Source organism: Schistocerca nitens, chromosome 1 (genome assembly GCF_023898315.1).
Source record: "Schistocerca nitens isolate TAMUIC-IGC-003100 chromosome 1, iqSchNite1.1, whole genome shotgun sequence".
Lineage (NCBI taxonomy): Eukaryota > Metazoa > Arthropoda > Insecta > Orthoptera > Acrididae > Schistocerca > Schistocerca nitens.
Genome location: NC_064614.1, coordinates 529963859 through 529985296, shown reverse-complemented (window position 1 = coordinate 529985296; position 21438 = coordinate 529963859). Strand labels below are relative to the sequence as shown.

Sequence of the window (21438 nt, the reverse complement as noted above, 5' to 3'; positions counted from 1 at the left end):
CCTTTAATTACAAAACTTTGGTCCATTATTACTTATATTACGATTCTTGAGTGTGATGCAGCCAGAAAATTATGAACGACTGTTCTCACTCAATCCCCTGTGCCTTTTACGATGGTTCCCCCTACGCCTCACTCTTATATACCCATAGTATTCCATGCACCCGTCATTTTCCTGTTGGTGAGACTCCTCGCCCTGAAAGCTCAAAATCCACCATCTTCAGTGACTTTAACAAAATATTTTTAACCAGACGTACTGCATTACAGTAACATATGGAACATATGTATGACGTGATAAAAATTGTCTGGACACCTGGCTGAAAATGACTTACAAGTTTGTGGGACCCTCCATTGGTGATGCTGGAATTCAATATGGTGTTGGCTCACCCTTAGCCTTGACGACAGCTTCCACGCTCGCAGGCATACGTTCAATCAGTTGCAGGAAGGTTTCTTGGGGAATGGCAGCCTATTCTTCATGGAGTGCTGCACTGAGGTGATGTATTGATGTCAGTCAGTGAGGCCTGGCATGAAGTTAGCGTTCCAAAATATCCCAAAGGTGTTCTATATGATTCAGGTCAGGATTCTGTGCAGGTCAGTCCATTACAGGGATTTTATTGTCATGTAACCAGGCCGTGCATTATCAACAGGTGCTCAATCATGTTGAAAGATGCTATCGTCATCCCTGAATTGCTCTTCAACAGTAGGAAGCAAGAAGGTGTTTAAAATATCAATGTAGGCCTGTGCTGTGATAGTGCCACACAAAAGAACAACCTACACCCTGCCATTGGATTGCCACATTATGTAGCATGACTCTTCACTCCACACAACGTTTTTCCACTGTTCAATCAACCAATGTTTACACTCCTTACTCAAGGCAAGGCATCATTTGGCATTTACCGGCATTATGTGTGGCTTATGAGCAGCCACTAGACCATGAAATCCAAGTTTTCTCATGTCCCGCCTAACTGTCATAGTACTTGCAGTGGATCCTGATGCAGTTTGGCATTCCTGTGTGATGGTCTGGATAGATGTCTGCCTACTACACATTACGACCCTCTTCAACTGTCAGCAGTCTCTGCCAGTCAACAGATGAGGTCGGCCTGTACACTTTTGTGCTGTACGTGCCCCTTCATGTTTCCACTTCACTATCACATCAGAAACAGTGGACTTAGGGATGTTTAGGACTGTGGAAATCTTGCATACAGATGTATGACACAAGTGACACCCAATCACCTGACCACGTTCAAAGTCCGTGAGTTCTGCGGACCACCCCATTCGGCTCTCTCACAATGTCTTATGACTACTGAGGTCACTGATACAGAGTACCTGGCAGCAAGTGGCAGCACAATGCACCTAATATGAAAAACTTATGTTTTTGGGGATGTACGGATACTTTTGATCACATAGTGTATGCAGTTGGCTGCAATTATTTGAGTCAGTACCTCTGTGTATGTAGGAGAGAGCTTTCACTGACAAATATTATATACGATGAAGAATGTACCATTTGTGGTGGGGAAGCCACAAAAATTATGAGTTCTCCATATTAGGCAATAAAAGAATGAATGCAGAAACTTAATAACAGTACTTATAACAGAATGCTATTTTTGGTATCCATATGTACTGTTATCCTCTGAAACTGCACACATTTAATTACACTAATATTATACGTAGTAGCTTCCTATTAGAATTACAACTGCTAAACACAGAAAATATATGTTACAAGCTTCACTATAAGATGGGCAATATATTAGTTAAACAGATATAAGTGTGCAACAATAGTGGGCCAGGCACTCTGCAGCAAAAGCAAGCAAGACAAAGCCCTTCTTGTGATAAATTGAAAATGTAAGTTGACAAATTAATTTAGTCTATGTCACCACAGTTATATATTGTGTTATTACCTGGATCCTTAGTTATATGGAATGCTCGAAGTGCTGCTGTGAGGAATTGTTCTAATGAAGCCTGTCTTGGCACAGTGATGACACGGAATATGCGCCTTCGATATGAACTGTTACCATCATAGACTTTTACCATTTCTGTAATAAAAATTAAAATTCTGTTTGTAAAACTGTTTTATAAATATAAGTAATTCAAAACTCAGCATAATTTTACATTGCTGTTTATTAAAAAATGATTATAGGCATACTGAATACCATACAAACAACATACATTCCCTCCAGCACTTCCCATTTATATTCTCATTTCAATCATCTGAGTACCAAACAAACAACATACATTCCATCAAATACTTTCCATTTATATTCTCACTTCAATTATCTATTCATATCTGAGGCACTCATTCATCACATCCACCAGACACCATCAAGAAGAACCTTGAGAGATGTGGAATATGTCAAGTTGCACTTTAACAAAACAGAACCAAATCATATAAACTTAATTTGTTCACTAAATTAACAACAAACTATTACTACATTAACAATGAACTACCACAATACCATTGACTGCTATTTGTGATTATACCAGTGAAATGTAACCCAATAAATTAGCAAGAAAGCCACTACTTTTGCAGAAGATGTGCTGTTTCCTCAGCTATTTTAAGTAGCTACTACTAGTATTTTTCAAACACAATGGAAGGCAATACCTCTCTAATAACAACTTACAATTCACCATCACATAACGATAAAAAGACAAGGCCTAGCAGAAATCCTTGGATATCACGGGAGATATTGAATTTAACTGATGAAAGGAGAAAACATAAGAATGCAACAAATGAAGCAGGCAAAAGGGAATGCAAACATCTACAAAATGAGATTGACAGGAAGTGCAAAATGGCTAAGCAGGAATAGCTAGAGGACAAATGTAAGGATTTAGAAGCATATTTCACTAGGGGAAAGATTTATACCACCTACAGGAAAATTAAAGAGGCATTTGGAGAAAAGAGAAGCTTCTGTACGAATATCAAGAGCTCAGATGGAAACCTAGTACTAAGCAAAGAAGAGAAAGCTGATAGGTGGAAGATGGAAGGAAGGTCTATCAATGGAGATTAACTTGAAGCAGTATTATAGAAAGGGAAGAGGACGTAGATGAAGACGAAATGGGAGATATGATATTGTGAGAACAACTTGACAGAGCCCTGGAAAATGGCAGTTATAAGAGTCAAGGGGCATGAAAGAGAAGCAGTGGTTGAGAAGGGAATGAGACAAGGATTAACCTATCCCCAATGTTTTTCAATCTGTAATTAAGCAAGTAATTAAGAAAAGTTCAAGGAGAAGAAATAAAAACTTTGAGGTTTGCCGATGATTTTGTAATTCTGTCATAGGCAGCAAAGGACTTTGAAGAGCTGTTGAATGAAAAGGACAGCATCTTGAAAGTAGGATATAAGATCAACATCAACAAAAGCAAAACAAGGATAATGAAATGTAGTCGAATTAAATCAGGTGATGCTGACGAAATGAGGCACTAAAAGTAGTTGATGAGTTTTGCTATTTGGGCAATGAAAGTAGCTAATGATGGCCAAAGTAGAAAGAATATAAAATGTAGACTGGCAATGGCACAAAAAGCGTTTCTGAAGAAGAGAAATTTCCTAACATGGAATATGGATTTAAGTTTTAGTAAGTCTTTCCTGAATATATTTGTATGGCGTACAGCCACGTATGGAAGTGAAATGTGTACAATAAACAGTCTAGATGAGAAGAGAATAGAGGCTTTTCAAATGTGGTGCTACAGAATAATGCAGAAGATTAGATGGGTAGGTCATGTAACTAATACTGAATAGAATTGGGGAGACAAGAAGGAATTTGTGGTGCAACTTGACTAAACCAAGGAATTGGTTAATAAGACACATTCTTAGACATCATGGATTCTCCAATGTAGTACTGGAAGGGAGTGTAGGGGGTAAAAATTGTATGAGGAGACCAAGGGATGAATACAATTAGTGGAAGGATATAGTTCACATTAGTTTTTTGGAGATGAAGAGGCTTGCACAGGATGGAGAAGCATGGACAGCTACATCAAACAAGTCTTCGGACCACAACCACATAATGCCACTTTACGATAAGGCAGGTAACAGAAATGTTCAATCATTTAGTCTTGATAAACAGATGACTAGATAAACAGATAACTTGTAGGAGTAATCACAAATAAGTTATGCTTTTAATTTTCTTCTGAAGAAGTGAGAATTCCCGATTTCTTACTTCACGTAAAATGGGAGCCTTTTTGAGACATTTCCAGCAAAAGACATAGCTTAACTCTGAGATAAAATCTACAAGAAAATTATTTTTGTATTTTGAATTACACTTCACACTTCTGTTGTCAGCAACAAATATCATCAAGGAGTAAATATATTGGATATGAGACTAAAATATACTTGGAGGTGAGACTGTGGCATTGATATAAACATTGAACTGCAAATGAGGACTCTCTCTCCGCTCGCGAGTTCTTTGGACAAAAAGTTTGAGATGATTCAGTCTGTTTATGTGACTTGTGTATACACATGTAGATGCTTGTACTTAAATATACATTTGTATTGAAATATAAAAGGGAAGTGTTTGATTTCAGGATAGAAACCCATCACATTCCCACAGTGATGACTCTGTTACAAAGTTAGGGTACATTCCATGTCTCCCGCGCCGGTTCATTGTGCTACAAGTGACTGCTTACCGCCTTGACTTCTCCGCACAACGCTTTCCTCGTGGACTTGGAAGCTCAAACCAACTTTCCGGATGTATTCATCAGGTCTCTCACGAATAGATTTTCTCCTGCAGACTACAATGCACGTACTACACCCATGTCACCTGAGATGTTTGCCTCACCACAACTGTTTGCTACACCTCCGGCCAGAACAATGGACTCAGAATTTGTATTGCCAGATTGTGTTCGTCACTGTGAGCAGTTTAGCTCAGACAATATTCAGAACAGTGTTTATTGTGATCATAAACCGAACGCACATGTTAGGTTGCCTCCGCAGCTGAACATTCATTCACAGTGTGCTCCTGCAACCATTACTGCAGTGCCATGTGCAAAGTCGCCATTACTGCAACATGTAACATGTTTCAATCAGCTGTCCTCTGCACCTGTTATGACGCCCATGAATGCTAGTGAAGGACATACCATCACTAATAACGCACCACGGGCATTACCCATGGCTTCTTCGCAGGCAACTGACCATAATAGTGTGAGTTCAGTTTACAGGCCAGCACCTGGTGCTAGTGTTGTGCAGCCAATGGAGGCATACCCCCAACCCTATCTTGTGACATACATCACTGCACAACAAACTTTGCCGCCGCCAGGTGTTGTGGACTTTAATACATGTCACACACATTCACAATCGGCCCCCCCTCTACCACCCCTGCCCACACAGAGGGTTCCGGCTCCTGCCATAAACCCACTCTCTGTTTCCACAGCACCAGCTGTGCCTGCCACAATGGCCTTCCGCATTTTCTCCGATGTTGGACATTTCAATGCGATGCCCCTGGCTGGCGTATCGCCCTTCCGCCCATTCGTTACATGGTACTGACCATGACTGCCGCAAAGGCCGTCCGTGACACAACAGGTATGCTCAGTGACCACACACATGGAAATTGTGGCATATTGGACATATACCCCCCCCCCCCCCTCCCCCTCCGCCTTTTTGCCCGTTTTCTCTGCGGGATCACCCACACCTGCTGCGTCGGACTACTGTGCTACCATTCCCTGGCCGGAACGGGATTTCATGGCTCACAAAAACAATTCGACGTTCCCAGAGGTTCCTAATTCTCCACCGTCTCGTCGACCTGGATGCCTACCGAAGTTACCACCACTGTCAGAAGACAATCCTGTGACATGGTTCACTATGGTAGAGTACATTTTCAAGCTACACCACATTTCTGATGACACCTCCAGGTTTCTGTGCCTCATAACACACTTTCATGACCATTCAGATCTGATCCTCCCCCTGGACGCCCATCGAAGTTACCGCTGCAGTCAAAAGACAACCATGTGACGTAGTTCATTTTGGTAGAGCATATTTTCAAACTACCCAACATTTCCGATAACAACTCCAGGTTCCTGTGCCTCATGACTCACCTTCACGACCACACAGACCTGATCTGTGACCTGCTCCTCCCTCCGAACCGGCTCCAAGGTATGACTTTGCCTCTTCCCTCCAGGAGCTCATCCTAAAAATTTTGTATGAAGAACACCTTGTTACCAGACACCATCGCAACTCTGGCGCTGCCTATGGTTGCAGGCCAGTGAGCAAACTATGCCGGATATAACACTTTGGGCAGTGTCGTCTGCTAAGCTACCCACCGATCTCCAGATACATCCGCTAGCACATTCCTTTGAGTCAATCGGATCGCAATGGTGATTCAATGCCAAACAAAAACAAGAGAGATTGGAAAGCAGGATACAGAAATTTGCAGGAAAATATTCGGATGAGTTTTTCGTGAAGGAATTTGGATAAAGAGTCTCTCAAGGAAGATCTACAAACAGACAGAAACACTGACGGACACCTTTAGTAAAATAAGGACAAAATTCTATGGACATACCCACAGAATGAACAAGAACCAGCTCACAAAGTAAATCTTCAAATTAGTAAATCTACATCTACATCTACATTTATACTCCGCAAGCCACCCAACGGTGGGTGGTGGAGGGCACTTTACGTGCCACTGTCATTACCTCCCTTTCCTGTTCCAAGCGCGTATGGTTCGCGGGAAGAATGATTGCCGGAAAGCCTCCGTGCGCGCTTGAATCTCTCTAATTTTACATTCGAGATCTCCTCGGGAGGTATAAGTAGGGGGAAGCAATATATTCGATACCTCATCCAGAAACGCACCCTCTCGAAACCTGGACAGCAAGTTACACCGCGATGCAGAGCGCCTCTCTTGCAGAGTCTGCCACTTGTGTTTGCTAAACATCTCCATAACACTATCACGCTTACCAAATAACCCTGTGATGAAATTCGCCACTCTTCTTTGGATCTTCTCTATCTCCTCTGTCAACCCGACATGGTACGGATCCCACACTGATGAGCAATACTCAAGTATAGGTCAAACGAGTGTTTTGTAAGCCACCTCCTTTGTTGATGGACTTCATCTTCTAAGGACTCTCCCAATGAATCTCACTCAACCTGGCACCCGCCTTACCAACAATTAATTTTATATGATCATTCCACTTCAAATCGTTCCGCACCCATACTCCCAGATATTTTACAGAAGTAACTGCTACCAGTGTTTGTTCCGCTATCAAATAATTATACAATAAAGGATCCTTCTTTCTATGTATTCGCAATACATTACATTTGTCTATGTTAAGGGTCAGTTGCCACTCCCTGCACCAAGTGCCTATCCGCTGCAGATCTTCCTGCATTTCGCTGCAATTTTCTAATGCTGCAACTTCTCTGTATACTAGAGCATCATCCGCGAAAAGCCGCATGGAACTTCTGACACTATCTACTAGGTCATTTATATATATTGTGAAAAGCAATGGTCCCATAACACTCCCCTGTGGCACGCCAGAGGTTACTTTAATGTCTGTAGGCATCTCTCCATTGAGAACAACATGCTGTGTTCTGTTTGCTAAAAACTCTTCAATCCAGCCACACAGCTGGTCTGATACTCCATAGGCTCTTACTTTGTTTATCAGGTGACAGTGCGGAACTGTATTGAACACCTCCCGGAAGTCAAGGAAAATCTACCTGGGAGCCTGTATCTAATATTTTCTGGGTCTCATGAACAAATAAAGCGAGTTGGGTCTCACACAATCGCAGTTTCTGGAATCCATGTTGATTCCTACAGAGTAGATTCTGGGTTTCCAGAAATGACATGATACGCGAGCAAAAACCATGTTCCAAAATTCTACAACAGATCGATGTCAGAGATATAGGCCTATAGTTTTGCGCATCTGCTCGACGACCCTTCTTGAAAACTGGAACTACCTGTGCTCTTTTCCAATCATTTGAAACCTTCTGTTCCTCTAGAGACTTGCGGTACATGGCTGTTAGAAGTGGGCCAGGTTCTTTCGCGTACTTTGTGTAGAATCGAATTGGTATCCCGTCAGGTGCAGTGGACTTTACTCTGTTGAGTGATTTCAGTTGCTTTTCTACTCCTTGGATACTAGCAAAAACAAGACAAAATGGATGACCAAAACAGAAGAAGATATTAAAGAAGTTGGAATCCCACAAGATAATGTAAGCAATCAACAACAGTCACTGTATGAATGAGGCACGGCAGATGGTACATAGTATCAGTGTTACAGGGTGGCGACTGCTTCACACCACTGTTGCACAGCAGAAGGTGCTTCGCACCAATGTTACTTTGCAGGGGGTGCTTTGCACCAATTTTGCTTTGCAGAGGGTAGTCATACCAAGGTTACTTTGCAGAGAATGGTTTGCACCAAATTTACTTTGTAGAGGGTGGTTATAATACTTATAACAACACATAAATGTTAAATAAGGGGAGTAGTCATTTATTGAATTGTTACAACCAGTATATTATTTTTTACTCAGTTGTTTATTTTCTATAATACCCATCCAGTCATCATATTTAGATGCCATATGTTAATAAAAATGATCGGCTGATTTTATTATTTCATTGTTGATTATTATATTATCTTTTTGACTTGTTGGCTGTGTATTATTTTAGTATTATTAGGATTAATTTTCAAGCAAACTTTCAAATTTGATCAACTGTTTCCTTTTGTTGTTGAAGCTAACATGGCAGAAGGTGCTTCATATCATTCCAATGATGCATGATACAGGGTGCTTTTTCCCATTGTTGTGTGGCAGAGGGTGCTTTGTACCAATGTTGTATGGCAGAGAGTACTTTGTACCCAATGTTGGGTGGCAGATGATGCTCTGTAGCAATGTTACATTGGAGTTGGTGCTTCATGCCATTGTTGAGGGTGCTTGGTACTAATGTTACATGGCAGAAGGTGCTCCATAGCATTCTTGCGGGGCACATAGTGCTTCGTACCATTTGCACAGCAGAGGGTGCTCCATACCAACTGTGCATAGCAGAGGGTGCTTCGCATCAGTGTTATGTAGAGGGTGCTTTGTACTAATGCTCTGTACAAAGGGTACTTTGTGCGAATGCTGCATGCCACATGGTGCATCATACCAATGTTAGGAGCCAGGAAATGTGTTGTGTGTTAGAGGATGTTTCATACCAATGTTTTGTGGCAGAAAGTGCATCCTATGAATGTTGCTTGGTAGTATGAGCTCCATATCAATGTTGCATGACTGGGAGTTCTGTGTATCAATGTTGTATAGCAGAGGGTGCTTTGTACCACATTTGGTGGCAGAGTGCTCCATAACTACTATGCACAGCAGAGAGTGCTTGGTACCATTGTTATGTGGAAGAAGTTTTATAACAGAGGGTGCTGCATACCAATTTCACATGACAGAGGGTGCTTTATACAAGTGTTGTGTGGCAGACAATGCTCTGTACCAATGTTGTGTGACAGAGACTGCTTTGAACCAATGTCGCAAGGCAAAGGGTGCTTCATACTAATGTTGTGTGGCAGTTGGTGTTTTGTATCAATTTTGTGTGGCAGTAGGTGCATTGTACTAATATTGTGTGGTAGATGATGATTCATACCTGTACTTCATAGCAGATAGTGCATACTACTAATGTTACATGGCAGAAGGTGTTTGTAGCAAAGTTTTGTTGGGAAACACAGGAAAAGATCACGCAGAAAATATAGCTCATGCTGGACTGGCACGAGGGTCAGGCGACCAGCAAGTGGCCGTAACTCACACCAAACTCTGTTGTGGTTGGGCAGACCACACCGTACTGGCACTGCAGTTGGGCGGCTGGCAAGATGTTGCTCACGCCGAACTGGCACTGCAGTCAGGTGGATAGGTGTCATAGCAGCTATTAGCTCCCATCAGTGCCATGAGGTGTTACTCCAAATGCCAATTAAATATGGAACAGATAACATTTGTCCCTCCTGAGACCTTTTCTAGTGTGTACTGCTTAAATTGTTTAGGTTTACCAGACTTTGGAGTTAATATTCAGTTACCTAATGTTGTTCTCTACAATAATAATCATAATTCTATACAGTGGCCTGTCAACAACTACTATTCCAGACAAGTTATCCGGCCGTAGATACTTAGTGTTACGCGTGCAAAGCCAGCACAAGCACATTTTTCCTGAATATGTTATTGATACAGCAGATGATGATGTTGGTTTGTGGGGTGCTCAACATCATGGTCATTAGTGCCTGTACAAGTTCCAGTCTTTCCACTTCCAGTCTCGCCACTACCAGAATGATGATGAAATGATGAGGACAACACAAACACCCAGTCCCCAGGTGGAGAAAATCCCCGACCCCACCGGGAATTGAACCTGGTACCCCATGATCCAGCGGGAACAACGCTAGCCAATAGACCATGAGCTGTGGATGATACAGCAGAAAACAAATAAATACAACACACACACACACACACACACACACACACACACACACAAGTAATTCTATTTTTCTAAGAGGAAACGTATTCAAACTTTATGTAACAGAGGGCATAAAAAGCAGGTAACATACCTTCATCCCTGTCTTCCTTCTCTTTTCCTTTGTCACGTGCATGTGGTACGTCGTCATTATCACGGTAACGTGTATCACCACTGCTGAATTCTTCCGATATGCTTCGAGCTGCCAAACAACATAACAAATCACATATTTCTTTGATTTTACACACTATTACAAAATATAGTATTAATTAAAACAAATTTAATCCTTATGCTGGGAGAAAAATAAAAGAAATCAAGGACAGGATAATGTACAAGCAATATCAATGTAAGCAAATGTTTGAAACATGTGCTAAAAACATTGAACCATCTCATACAGAACAATAAAATGGCACCAGCAATCAACATCTTCAAAATAATAATTCTGTACAACAATTAAACATTAGATGCTCTTAGATTGTATAACCTTGAGGTTTCTTAGTGTCCTGTCTTTCCATACAGTATTTGTTTCAGTGCCAGACTCAACTTACATGTACAATATGTTATTGTCACTACTGGACATTGTGTTTCCTCAGCTTTCCATGGCATGCAAAAAACTGTCAGTAAATGATGAGCATGGCAACTCAGGAACAAAAAGCATGACTAAGAAATGAATGTAAATGTGGTTTTGTAATATGGGAAGATTAAATTTCATAATGAAATGGCAGATAACAACTGTAAAGGCACTGAGCCCCAGACACACAATACAAAAAGACTAAACTTTTAGACAAAGCTATCTTCAGAGACCTAATCAGCACGCAATACTACCATGCACACAGCTAATATCTCTCCTGGTGTTTCAGACCAGATGGGGTGAGCAGTAATTTTGTCTAAAGTGAACGTTGGGGACTTGAATGTAGCATGGGTGAGAAGGAGGGGTAAGGAATTAGGTAATAGTGTACAAATGTGATACATATAGATACATACAAGGAAAGCAACTGGTAACTACACAAGAAGGCAGGGGGCACAGCAGAAGCCTGCTAATAGAAACACTGGGAAAATAATACAAGAGAAGTTAGAAAACTGAAAGTGAAATAAATTCAAAGTGAATTAAATACAAAAGTGAAGTAAATACAAAATAAAACTATGGTACATAAGAGCCTGGATTAAGTAGATAAGCACTGGAAAGAAAGCATATCTGGAATGGCAACAGAAAAGTGTAAGGAGATGGGAAAATGAGTGGGGGAGAGTCACTAAGAGGACAGGAACTGTGGAGACTGAGGTCATGGGATTGAATAGTATATTGAAGGCATTATTCCCACCTGGAATATTCAGAAAAGAATAGTATCACTGGAGAGAGCCCAAATGATAGGGGAGATAAGTCATCCAATAAAGTAAATTAGACAGTGAAGTTTGTTAGCTCATTAGTGCTCTCTCTCTCTCTCTCTCTCTCTCTCTGTGTGTGTGTGTGTGTGTGTGTGTGTGTGTGTGTGTGTGTGTGTGTTTGCTATTATCAATTCTGTGAAGAAGGACTTTGTACACTCAACAGGGAATCATCATTTCTACATGCCCTTCTGCAACTAGAAGTGTCTGCTATTCAGTGAATAGATCCCTTCTCATAGATATATCCATACATTATTTAAAGTTTCATCATGGATTTCCTATCCTGTGTGTGTACTGACTAAGAATCACATAATTCAGGCACAGAATCTATGAACTTTCTCCACAGTCAGAATAATTATTGCACCTGTGCTGAAGGAAGGTAGGATGATTAGGATTTAACATCCCTTCAATTATGTTGTCACTAGAGATGAAGAAAAAGCTCAGATTTGGGGAAAATGGGGAATGATTGTTTTCTTTCCAAAGAGTCATCCAGGCATTTGACTTAAGTGATTCAGGAAAATCAAACAAAACCTAATTCTGGATGACCGGAAAGGGAATTCAACCACCATCTTCCTGAATTTGTGACCAATGTCTTACCACTGCACCATCTGTGGCGAAATCTATGGTTGCATAACTTTGTGAAATATATTTAGGTGAGCTACCAATAGTAATGAAGTTTTAATTTATCATCTTGAAAAAATCAAGTTGCGACCATCAACTTGATTCTCTGTAAGGCCTTCTTTGTATATTCATTCTTCAATGCATTTTTACTAATGATGGATAATGTTTCAGAGCCATATCAGTGACTATGACAATCAGGCTACAAAAAAAATTATGATGGAATAAAATATACAATATCACCAATAAGCATGTAAGAAAGACTTATTCAACTGAATAAATTATCACAAAAAAACACTATGACATAACTTCCACATTACTTGACTTTTAACTAGCTAGTAATGGTATATCTATGGTGGAAAGTAAATGAATCAAATTTTTCTGATATATCTTCAAATATTTTACACTTTTCTTCAGTCAGTTTTGTATTTGCTTGCTTGTTAATGGTGTTTTGGAAGTGTTACTTTTGTTGTTCACTTTATTATACATTAAGAAAAGAAATGTACTCAAATTTGACAATGCCTTCAGTGTAGTGTATTACCTGCAGATGTTTATTCTCATTTACTTTTGATCATGGACATAATTTCAGTTCTAGCAATTATATTTTGAAAATTTTAATTACTTTTTACTTCATAAATCACACTGCTCCATACATAACTGCCACGCCTCTTCCTGTGTCCATCTTTTGTTTATAACTTTGCCCATATATCATCTCTGGACTGAAGCTGGCACAGTGCTTATCAACGTACTATCTTTAACCTTCTACACTCTTGCCATCTCCCACTTCACTTTGTTTCCCCTTACCATCACAACAAGTGGGTCCTTCCTCATACTGGTTTCTGACTGACCTGCTGTTGTTTCCTTATCTTCCCAACTCTATCCTTTCTCCTTGAGGAAGACACTAATAGCACAAAAGGCCAGGATGTGTTTTTACTTTTAAATGTGTCTATCAGCAACACTGCAATTTTGCCTCCTCAAGTTAAGTACTCACCAGTCATTCTGTCCCTTTGAAATTTTATTGCCTTCTCAATTGAATTTTTCTTTACCCATAATACCAGCTGTGACTGCTATTCAACACGTCCCTTTACTTTTCTGTTCTCTTACCACCAAAGTTACAATAAAGAAACTTTAATACATTTGCACAAGTAGTAGAGATTGTTCATTTCAAACTTTTTTCTTATCAGGAAACAAATATGTATCCATATCCAAATTAATAGTGCCCCCTCATCATTTTTTTTCTTTTTTTACTTATGTTTCCAATTTTATTTTATTTTTGTATGGAAAATTATACATGCAACAAACATGTAACACACATTTCACAATTTAATGTAAATTTAGCCTGATGCTAGAACCACATCTGGTACTGTTTACAATTGCATAAGAACAAATATTTATTTTACCCACACTTCAATTTATTCTTTTTGAATTCTTCTTGGCCTGCAGCATTATAGACAGCTTGTAAAGACAGCGTATGTTCAGTAAGCCGAAATGATGCTGTATGCCGAGACTTTTTATTACAACGTTATTTTTGGTTTTATAATCTAATTTTGTCTCCATCGCCATTACAAAGCTATTTCCATAACATATCATTAATGCTGCTGCTGTCGCATACCATGTACTACTGCATATCATTGCTATTGTAGATAATTAATGTCTCAGCAGTGTCACAGGTTGCTGAGCAATATTTGTTAACACATATTTAACATTTTTCATAAGATTGACAGCTTCATTTGCTCAAATGAGCAAATATTTATTTTACCCACACTTCAATTTATTCTTTTTGAAAATATTGAGTACATGAAGCCGTCAAACTTACAAAAAATATTAAATACCTCTTAACAAATATTTCGCAGCAATAAATTCCACTGCTGAGATATCACATATTTATAATTTTGTCTGTGCTACACCTACGTTACTTAGCAGTACAAGGTATTAGATAGCAATGGCGTTAATGATGTGTTATGGAAATAGCTTGATAATTGTCATGGAGTCAAAATAAGCTTATGTCGCCAAAAAATAAGATCATAACAAAAAGTCTCTGAACATAGCAGTATTTTGGCTTACTAAACATATAATGTAAACTGTAGTTTGGAACATTAACAATATATGATATGAGACTGCAGTCATGTGTGTGTGAGTTGTGTTTGCCTGAGTGTATGTGCGTGTGTTGCCTATTTTTGACGAAGGCCTTATGGGCCGAAAGCTTTATTTGTCGCAATCTTTTTGTTGTGCCTATCTGCGACTCTGCATCTCCATTATATGGTGAGTGGCAACTTTCCTTTTTATAATACTGTTACATTCCATCCTGGATTTTTCCATTGTTCAATAAATGAAAAATATAAGATTGCTACTCACCGCAAAGATGACACACTTGAGTTGCAGACAGACACAATGAAAAGACATTTACACATTAGCTTTTGGCCAAAGGCTTCATCAGGAAAGGAAACACACAAACTTTCATTCACACAAGCAAGCAAACTTCACATGCACATGACCACCACCTCTGCAATCAGAACCAGAATGGCATTGAGGTGCTAGCAACTGTAGGTGGTGGTCATGTGTGTGAGGTGTGTTTGCTTGTGTGAATGATCATGTATGTGTTTCCTTTCCTGATAAAGGTTTTGGCCAAAAGCTAATGTGTAAGTGTCTTTGCGTTGTGCCCATCTGCAACTCTATGTGTCATCTTCATGGTGAGTAACGATCTATCTTTTCCTTATTTTGTTAAACATATAATGGTCTTTAATTTATTTGTTAATTTTACCTGACAAGTATATGGCCTTCACACCCTCACTTAAATATAATCATATATCTTTGCAAATTTTGTGTTTTGTATTTCTGGACAACTCACACTCACACTTATTTGCCCATAAGTATTCTTTTGAGCCAAACTATTATGATCTCAATCCTTCCACACCAATTGAGGCTGCAATAGCTCTGACTTATTTCTCATGACATATGCCCAGAGACCATCTGGAAAATATGGGTCACATCTGACTCATTCTCAATTTTCTAAAATGCATCCACCACAAATAATGAGACACCAATATTTATTTTTTGCACCACTAGTAATAAAGTAGTTTAAATCATGAAAATTGTTAATTTAGAAATATATCAAATTTAATCAGTCAGTAAATAAATTATATTTACTAATTAATATATCATACTGATGAAACACAAGCACAAAAAAATCATCTGATTTATTTACCAAGATTTTTCCAGTTATAATTTTTCAACATCTACACTCTGCACTGAAGTGCGTGGCAGACGGTAAACCCTATTGTAATGGGGCTTTCTCCCATTCCATTTACACAGGAACAATAACTGCTTCAATGCCTCTGTGTGTTTTTTTCGCAATTGCTATAGGAGTGACACTTGGAGACTTTAATATACTACTAGATCCATCTGTTAAAGTTGGTTCTAGAAATTTTTTATGTACGTTTTCATGGGATAGTCTGCATCTATCTGCAAGTGTCTGCCAGTTCAGTTCTTTTGGCATCTTCATGACTTGATCCTAAGGGTCGAAGAGACAATTGACCATTTGTACTGGCCTTATTTGTGTCCGTCTGTTAGCACTATATGGTACAGATCCCACAGACTTGAGCAATATTCTAGGATGGCTTGCACAAATGTTTTGTGTGCAGTCTCCTAAGTAGACTGATTGCATTTGTCTAGTATTCTACCAATGAAATGCAGTCTACCACCTGCTTTACCTACTGTTGAGCCTATGTAATTAATCCATTTCATATCCCTTCAAATTGTTGTACCCAGATACTTATATGAGTAAATTGATCCTACTATGATTCTGATATTATACCCACAGGAGACACATTTTTTTGTTTTGTGAAGTGCACAATTTTACATTTCTGAACATTTAAAGCAAGTTGTCAACTTTTGCATCACTTTGAAAACTTATCAAGATCTAACTAAATATTTGCACAGCTTCTTCCAGACAGTACTTTGTTACAGATAACTGCATCACCTGAGAAAAGTCCAAGGTGGCTATTAATATTATCCGCAAAGTCATGAACAGAAAGGGTCCTAACACACTCCTGGGGAACACCCAAAGTTACTTCTAGACCTGTTGATCATGACTCTACATCCAAGGTAACTTTCTGCATCCACCCTACTAAAACAATCCACACTCCAGTCACAAATTTTGCTTGATACCCCAATACCACTGCGCTTTTGATAATAAGCACAGTTGTGGCACTGAGTTAAATGCTATTTGGAAATCAATGAATACTGCATCTAACTGCTTTGATCCGGGGTTTTCAGTATGTCAAGTGAGGGAAGTGTGAGTAGGGTTTCACATGACCTATGTTTTCAGAATTCATGTTGGTTGGCATGGACGAGGTTGTTCTGTTCAAGATCCCTCATAATGTTTGAGCTCAGAATATGTTCTAAGATTCTACAACAAATGGATCACTTCTGCTACGCTTTTTGTGGAATAGTGTGACTGTGCTTTCTTCCAACTACTGGGTGCAGTTTTTTGTTTGAGGAATCTTCGGTAGTTTATATTAGGCTGGCGCTTCCCCAAGGTGTAACCATCACTGCTGAAATTTATTGTCAACCACTGAGACACCTTGCAGACACAATCCAAGAACAATGACCAGGAAGACTGTGTGAAGTGATGCTATTCCACAGTAATGCCTGCCTCTTTCTGCTAGACTGACAAAAAACACTAAACAGGAGTTGGGCTGGGAAGTCATCAGCTGATCTTGCCCTGTCAGATTTTCACTTTTTCCATTCTCTATCAAAGACTCTTCGAGGAATTTCTTTTCTGGATGAAAATTCGCTCCAAACATGGCTTGACAAATTCTTCGCCTCAAAACCACATGATTTCTAGTCACGGGGACCGATGGCATTTTGAAGACTGGTCCCTTCAACCCCCACAAACCAACCAACCATCTACAGTCACGAAATTGAAAAGTTACCCCAGTGTTGGCAGACTGTTGTAAACAGTGAAGGAGAATATATTATTGATGACTAAAGTCTCTATTAAATATATCTGTTGTGTTTATTAAATTTATGGAAAAACACTATGAACTCAGGCACTAAATAAATAAATAAAACAAATAACACTGAATAGTTAAAAGAGGGGCTAACTCAGCCGCAAATTCAGTATAGAATCTGATTAGGATTCCATCACACCCTGGAGCTTTAGCCAATTTTAACAGTTTCATCTGCTTCTCATCACCACTAGATTAATATCTACTTCACTCATATTTTCAGGCGCCATGTCACTGACTGCGCAGCCCCTCCTGCCGAAGGTTCGAGTCCTCCCTCGGGCATGGGTGTGTGTGTTGTTCTTAGCATAAGTTAGCTTAAGTAGTGTGTAAGTCTAGGGACCGATGACCTCAGCAGTTTGGTCCCTTAGGAATTTACACACATTTGAACATTTTTTCATATTTTCAATCATACAAGAACTAAATCTGGGCAATACTATTGGGTTTTCCTTTGTAAAGAAACATTTGAACATGGAGTTAAGTATATCTCTTTTATCTTTGGTATCGTTAATTTTAGTTCTTATCTTGTCTATGGGTGACTGTGCCACTAACAGCCTCTACACACAACCAGAATTTCTCTGGGTTCTCTGAAAGATCTTTTGGCAATACTCTGTTATGGTAGTCACTGAAGGCTTCATTCATTGCTCTCTTGACACCCAAACATGTTTCATTCAACACCTATCTATAGCCCTCTGCTTTCCTTTACACCTTTTATGCAGTAGTCTCTGTTTCTTAAGGAGTTTCTTTACACTGATTGTATGCGATGGACAGTCCCTCACACCAGGAACTGTTCTAGTGGGTGCATATATCTACCCAGTGCACAGTCAAACCATTCTTTTAAACTTGACGCATAGTTCCCTACATGCTACTGTCATGAGCTAGTAATTTAAAGTTCTGCAGTGAGATATGACACAGCTATTTCTTTATCTAGTTTACTGAACATGCAAATCTTTCTGCTTGTTTTAGGTGCCCCTTATACATTGGTAACCATTGTTGCTACAGCTACCTCATGATCAGTGTTACCAGTTTCGATGTCGATATCCTCTAGATAGCTTTTAGAGAATGTTTATAGTAATGTTTCACAGGATCTCTTGCAACACTAAAAACTGTAACTATCCAGTTAGATTGTTGGATGACTGAAATCTCCTCCGATGATTACAATATGATTAGGGAACTTAACATACTAGTGAACTGAGATTTTCTCCACAGTTTTTGTAAGCTGACAGGAACTTGATAGCATTTTATGAACGCAGTCTACAGCTATTACTGCTGATCTTTATAGATTCATTACAATTTCTTTTATCTGGCTTTGAGTACATTAAAGTATTAATTAATGTGTGGGATAAATAGCTTTTGCACCATAACAAAGACACATTACAGCTAAATGTAAAATGTATAAAAAATGTTCACACTTGAGTTGGTACTATATCATTCTATTGTGCCTGTGTTCAAGTTAGACAAATGGATTAGATGCACAATGTAAAACACATGAAGTTGTTAGTCTCCTCGTCTTTAACTCATTACCTTCAAGCACGTGATTCTGTAGACAGTTACAGAAGGCTACAAAAAATGTACATGATACAATTCATAGAAAAAATGTTGACTGCTGGTGCAAGTTTTAAAAGCCAGGTACAGTGGTAGGATACCACATTTTTTTTGAAAACTAAAAAATAAGGCTACTCACTAAGTTCTGAGTGAAATGTTGCATCAAACTCTCAAAAGAATTACAATAAATTGAGCATTTCTTACCACAAGTACTATATCCTAATAAGTCTGAGTGTGGCGCATTCAAGATGCTTGGGTGTTTGGCACATTAAAGCAGCAAAGCTTTGATTTTAAAGAATGAAGCAGTGCAGCATGCTGTAAACATCAACAGTATCAAATGACATGCAAAATAAATAAAAATATGAAATTATAGAGACTGGTTCACTGCAAAACGTAAGTAAAATACATTCACAAAACTCATGATAGTAATACAGTTGATATTTCACTTTGTTGTACACAACCACTGTGAGCAAGCAACAAAACTGAAAACATTAGCTAGGAATATGGAATACAGGAAAAACAGACGTGACTCAAAGGAATTTGCTTCCAAAATATGAATTTTATTTATGACCTGATCTCCATTAGTCTTGTGAGCTGCTATGCAATACAGGACTTTGAACTGTAGAAGCTCGTGTTTCTAGTTCGCTTTTTGTTTTAATTGTTCATTTCATAGGGAAAGCAATGTTTAGCACTGACTGTTGTAGTATCATATCACATAGTCAAACAGTGTGAAATAATAATTTAATCAAAGGTCAGTGTACAGTGTGATTAAGTGATTTGAACATAATGAAAAGCAACATAACAGTTGTAACTTTCAATTGAATTTGTTCTCATGTCAGAACAATAATAGCTGTTATGTTAAATGAGTGAACTGAGAGGTCAAGGTAAAAGGTACACCTGCATCTACTTGTCAACCTGAAGATATGAGATACAAAACCGAACCACAATCACCTGTGATAAAGGAATTATTCACAGTGATAAAAAAACTGAGCCCTGATACACTTATGGACAGTTTCCTGTTTATGTGAAACAGGTGTAGTAATAATACTAGAGATCTGAAATGAATGTCTGTTTTAATTACCTTGCAACAAAGATACTAATATTTGATACAAATGCATCAAACTATTCTAATTTTCAACTATAAAGCTAGTATGAAGACAATAATGTTAAAACTTTGTATAGATATAATTTGAGACAGAGTAAACAATATGTAAGAGTGACTAAATGAGGTATGTTTTTAATTTTCTTTTGAATTTCTTGCTTTACATTCAGACGTGAACTTGCTGCATACCTTTGGACCAAAGTGCGTACTCCATTCCGAACACCAGACAATAAAGTAAAGGTCTGCCAGAAAATCATTTATGTGTCTCATTCCTTCACTCTATTTGCAGATGAGGCAGTTTTCATTATGAAACGAGAATTTAGTGTACACAACTGTCACTAGTGAGCATATGAAAATGCGTATTCCTTTCAAGAGCACGGTCAACAGTTAACCAAACATAATTTAACTGCTAATTGCAAACTCCAACATAACAGTTACTAAATGAGACAAATTTCCATAAATGTACATATTTCTGCATGTTTTTTGCCAACTGATCACCTTTTTATGGCCTTAACTTCACAATGGCACATTTCCAAAATATGACTGTTTGGAAAAGTTTGCTCCGTTCAATAACCTCTCTTCTACTCCTTGTTATTACCAAGTTTTGTTCCACACCCTTTGTTTGCAAGTTACACCCTACATTAAATTCTACAGCTCATGTTATCCAACAAGACTAGTTGATTTCTTTGGATAATTTTTGCTCCTCACTGCATACCAACCAGTGTGTGTTAATTATTGACAGTAATTCTGTTAAGAAAGTGACCATGAATCCAGGTATACTGACTTCTAGTGCCAGTGCCCACATTATCACTCATTCAAATGCTTTGAATCCACAGTATTGCATCTCAAGCACCAAGAATAAAAACAGAATATAAGTGCTGAAAAAGTTATATGAGGAAGATTACAGAGGAAGTACACACAGTATGTCACTGAAAACAAAAAATAGTAAATAGAACACCACTATTAAGTGTTAAAATGATCGATGCGGTGGGTACATAATGACTGACAAGGAAGGCATGAAGATTTACATTAAGATGAATGGTAGTACACTATTACAGAGTACTTAGTCCCAAGTGTTATGTTAGTCATACATATAAAGAGACAATTAATTATTTAATGTGCATACTGCATTCCAATGAAAGAAGATATTTTGTCTGATTGATTTCAATTAATTAGACTAATGTTTACATAATAAATGAAGTAATTGTGTATTTACACACTGTAGTATTGTCAACGACCTGCCTTTAAAATCAATCATGCACATGATGCCCCTGACCCCCGCCACCGCAAAATAAACAAATAAATAAGATAAAAACAAATAAATAAAAAACCTGCAGCATTAGTGATCATAAGGATATCAACAATGAAAAATGTACACTTACTTAGAGAAGGGTCTGTGAGTA

At 38.6% G+C, this 21438-nt stretch overlaps 1 protein-coding gene across 7 annotated transcripts in view; it reads right to left on the bottom strand.

Annotated features, from left to right (window-relative positions):
- LOC126253529 (diacylglycerol kinase theta) overlaps nt 1–21438 on the bottom strand; it is a 741186-nt gene that overhangs the window by 208585 nt on the left and 511163 nt on the right. For all 7 annotated transcript variants that reach the window (XM_049954942.1, XM_049954916.1, XM_049954934.1 and 4 more), the window contains 2 exons: nt 10479–10586; nt 1895–2029 (listed from right to left, as the gene is read on the bottom strand). In XM_049954942.1, the coding sequence (XP_049810899.1) occupies nt 1895–2029; nt 10479–10586 (243 nt within the window). The remainder of the gene's footprint in view (nt 1–1894; nt 2030–10478; nt 10587–21438) is intronic.